Consider the following 4,392-nt stretch of genomic DNA (forward strand, 5'->3'; position numbering starts at 1 on the left):
GTAGGGAGAGAGGGAATCGCAGGTATTGAGTGAAGAATGAGTTAGAAAAATCGAGATTTGACCTTAAAATCGTTCAGCCCTGTTTTTGCGTTTACACGGCCCGTGTAAATCAAAGGGGAGGGTTTACACGGCCGTGTAAATCCCTGAATCATAAAAACCGTGTTCAATCGTTTACACAGCCCGTGTAAATGCAAGGCATAAGTTTACACGGCCGTCTAAACTTCTGAGAAAGCCAAAAAACTTGATTTTTTTCACTTTTTGAAATTGCAACCCGCTAAACCTCTACTGCCCGAAAAATGATTTTTAACCCTTTTTTTTAGAATGAAAAACAACTTGGAAGTTTGAAAATAAAGAAAATACAATGAAAATATACGAAATGACAAAAATACCCCCGGGTTGCCTCCCGGTTAGCCGCCCCTTTTTAATGTTGTTGGCTCGACTTGGACCCCAACTATTTGTGCTTCAGTCTCGATACGTGGGCCTCTCTAACATATCATCACTCCTCACATGCTTCTTGTCATCAATAAACTCTCAAATCTCCAACACTTCATTATCCATATCAAACTTCTTTGCAAGCTCTTTGGCTTTGTCCCTGTCTAGTTTTCGTGACAAAACTAACTCCAGAAATTCATTGTTAGACAAGTTCAAACCCTTTTTTGTTGAGGGATGGATCAAATTGACAAAATTAACAGATTGAACATCAAAAGGAGTCTTCTGTGCTTCATGCACATTGAAGTTGATAACTTCACCATCAAATTCCATACTCAAGGTTCCATTGTAGACATCGATTTTTGTTTTAGAAGTTTTAAGAAAAGGTCTACCCAAAAGAATGGAACTTGAACTTGGAGAGTCATCGTCTCCCATATCTAAGACATAAAAATCAGCCGGGAAGACAAATTCATCGACTTGCACTAACACGTCCTCTAATACTCCCTTTGGGTGTACCAAAGACCGATTAGCAAGTTGGATGATCACATCGGTTTTGCTCAATGTTCCTACACCAATTGATTTGAAAAGAGAATATGGTAGGACATTTACAGATGCACCTAGATCAAGCATAGCTCGAGGTACATAAAGATTTCCCAACTTGCAAGGTACGGTAAAGACACCGGGATCCTTGCACTTTGGGGGCATCCTCTTTTGCAAAACTGCGGATACATGCTCCCCAACCGTTACGACTTGATTTCCTTTTAATTTCTTTTTAGATACACAAAGATCCTTAAGGAACCTTGCGTATCTAGGTACCTGCTTGATGACCTCGAGGAGTGGAATGTTGATTTGAACTCTCTTGAACATTTGCATGATGTCATTCTCCTCCCATTCTTTCTTCGTGCTCTTTAATCTTTCAGGAAATGGAGCAGGTGTGGCTGTAGAATCAGTGATGAAGGGCTTCTTTTTGACTGTTTTCTCTTCCTTCTTCTCTTCTTTGGTTGCTTCTTCGACCGCTATTTCATATTCTTTTTGATCAACCGAAAATTTTGGACCATCATAGCTTTTCCCGCCTCTCAATGTGATGGCACACACATTGTGCCTTGGGTTTGCTTCAGTTTGGGCAGGCAACATTCCTTGAGATTCTAGTTTGCTTACGGAAATAGCAAGATGTGAAACTTGTTTCTCTAAGTTCTTTATGCTTGCTCTTGTCTCTTGTTGGAAAGCTTGTGTACTAGTTGCCAAACTTTTTACTATGTCCTCTAAAGACATACTTGATGAACCCGCTTGTTGAGGAGGGTGTTGTGGTTGCCTTGGCTGAAAGTTTTGTGGTGGAAAAGGCGATCTTTGTTGGTATTGATGCGGTTGACTTGGTTGATAGTTCCCTTGTTGATTTCCTCCCCAACCTTGATTGTTGTTCCATCTTTGATCACCTCGTGGCTGCTCATATCCCCTCTGACTAGACCCAAGAAAACCTCCCATGGCTTTTGCTTCTTCATAATCTTCCTCTTGAAGTTGAGGACACATGTCGGTTGGATGCCCCACTTGAGTACAAATACCGCATGGATGGGGTGTGGGTTGCACACCTTTGTCTTTGGCTAGCATCATAACCACTTTCGTAAGTTCGGACAATTGAGCTTCAATTTGAGGAGTCTGGACCTCCTTTACACCTTGGGGTGCATCTATGTACCATTCTTCTTCTTGAACTGTATGCTTGGACTCTTCTGCCATGTTCTTGATAAGAACTCTAATTTTTGTTGGAGTCTTATCAGCTATAGATCCACCACTTGATGCATTAAGTAATCTCCTATCCCAAGATGACATTCCTTCACAAAAATACTGCAGCAACTGATATTCTGTAATCCCATGTTGTGGACATCTTGAGCACAATTTCTTGAACCGTTCCCAATAAGTATGAAAGGCTTCTCTCTTTTGTTGCTTGATGCCAATTATCTCTCTACGTAAAGCTGAAGCTCTCATTTCGGGAAAATATTTATCCAGAAACATCCTTGCAAGTTCATTCCATGTTGTGACTGACCCTGGTGGTAAGTCATATAACCACTCCTTGGCTGAATCTTGTAAAGCAAAGGGGAATGCCCTTAACTTGATTTGATCTTCTGTTACTTCATGTAGCTTCATACCCACACAAACAACATGAAATTCCTTAAGGAATTTATGTGGGTCTTCATTCTCAAGACCACAGAATGAGGGTAACAAATGGATGAGTCCAGACTTGAGTTCAAAGTTGATTGCTGCAGGGTAATTTATGCACAAAGGTTGTTGGGTGACATCTTGAGTAGCCCATTGTCTAAAGGTTTGTTCAGGTGGTGGATGTGGAGGATTTTGATGTCCTCCATGGTTGTCTACCATGGTAGGAGTAGGTGAAGATGGTGGGGTGATACTTTTGGATGTTGGAGTGGATGTAGTTGATGGATTTGATGAAGAAGCTCTGGATTGTTGTTGTTTCTTTAAAAGTCTGGCTTGCTTCCTTCTCTGTTTAGCAGATTTCTCTATTTCCAAATCAACTGGTAAAGGTGTACCTGTGCGAAAAGATCTTGGCATAAACAATTAGTACTACCGTCTCCCCGACAACGGTGCCAATTTTTTTGGGTGTCAAACCAACAAATGATGGGATAAAATAATATTAATATAACTTAAATCACTGCTTTTTCTAATACTAAAGATAGTATAGAGTAAGCAGGGTCGGTCCACAGAGATACGAGACTTTTTATCTTGCCATATTTTCACACATAATACAAGTAATATTGAAATGGGGGTTTGTATTTAAACTTGAATTAAACTTCATAAATAAGAAAGATTGAAAACAAACGCAGTAGAAGAAGTACATTTCCGATTCTGACTCTTATATATGTATTATGTTGAAAGATATAATATGATTATAACTCATGTTCAATCTAGGTTGGTAAGTTGGATATTAATAAACTCTAATATCCAAATTGGCAAAAGTATTTTATTCAAAATAAGCTCTTTAAATAAAATTTCATTTAATTGATTCAACCCAAATAAGCTCTTGCATTAAATCATTAAATGACATTAGGTTCTTGCATTAATTACCAACAATGTTTAACATTCCTCTTAAGCTTGGGAATATAAACATTTAATCTTTGATTGCACTAATTTTGATCTAATTACAACCAAGTAAGTGAGTGTTACTAACATCAAATAATAAAACATATATGAATTTCATGATTTGATTAACTAGATTGAATAGAACCCTAGTTCATTGATCAAGTGAAAAAGAGAACTAACCAAACACATGATTAAGATCAAATCAAAGATTACTAGATGTTAAGCATAAGTCAAATTCAAGTTACAGTCTAACAACACATACTTAAGAATTCAGATTCGGAAATGATAATAAAATCAACCACACATATCTAGGTTGGACTACAAATCAAACAAGTTTAAACTTCAAATTGACTTACAAAAAGAAATTAAAGTGTTTTCCAAGTGTTAATCTACTTGCCAAAGCTCTGAAAATCGTCTCTTCTCCTCCCAAAATACGACCTAACCTTCATAAAAACTGATTGTCTCCATTATAAGAAGACAAAACCACTTTAAAACTGCCGAGACGTTTACACGGCCCGTGTAAATCAAAGGGTTCCATTTACACGGCCGTGTAAATAAGAAAAGTAGAATGCTTAATTCTTCCAGGTCTTCGAAGTAGAATGTCCTTGCATATACGTTTACACGGCCCGTGTAAATCAAAGGCATAAATTTACACGGCCGTGTAAACTCCTGTGAAGCCAAATTCTTCATTTCTTCATTCTCTCTCTTCAAAGCTCCAAAACTTCTACAACTTTGTCTCCAACTCTTGATAACTTCCTCGAACAAGATCCAACCTTCATAAGTCCCTGAAATATCCTAAAAGCGTGTGAATGGAATTGCATCATGAAAAATCCCGAAATTATACAAAATGCATGAGTCTAAACCTAAATGTAA

At 38.1% G+C, this 4,392-nt stretch overlaps 1 protein-coding gene across 1 annotated transcript; it reads right to left on the reverse strand.

Annotated features, from left to right (window-relative positions):
- Positions 1-531: 531 nt before the first annotated feature.
- Positions 532-2,991, reverse strand: LOC145009619 (uncharacterized). Its single transcript, XM_078968279.1, has one exon. The coding sequence runs from the start codon at positions 2,989-2,991 to the stop codon at positions 532-534; it is 2,460 nt and encodes an 819-aa protein (XP_078824405.1).
- Positions 2,992-4,392: the final 1,401 nt, after the last annotated feature.

The sequence above is a fragment of the Lactuca saligna genome, chromosome 8 (genome assembly GCF_052625555.1).
Source record: "Lactuca saligna cultivar CGN05327 chromosome 8, ASM5262555v1, whole genome shotgun sequence".
Taxonomy (NCBI): domain Eukaryota; kingdom Viridiplantae; phylum Streptophyta; class Magnoliopsida; order Asterales; family Asteraceae; genus Lactuca; species Lactuca saligna.

Coding starts and splice junctions, on each gene's coding strand:
- LOC145009619 (XM_078968279.1), bottom strand. CDS start 2,991: ATGCCAAGATCTTTTCGCACAGGTACACCTTTACCAGTTGATTTGGAA.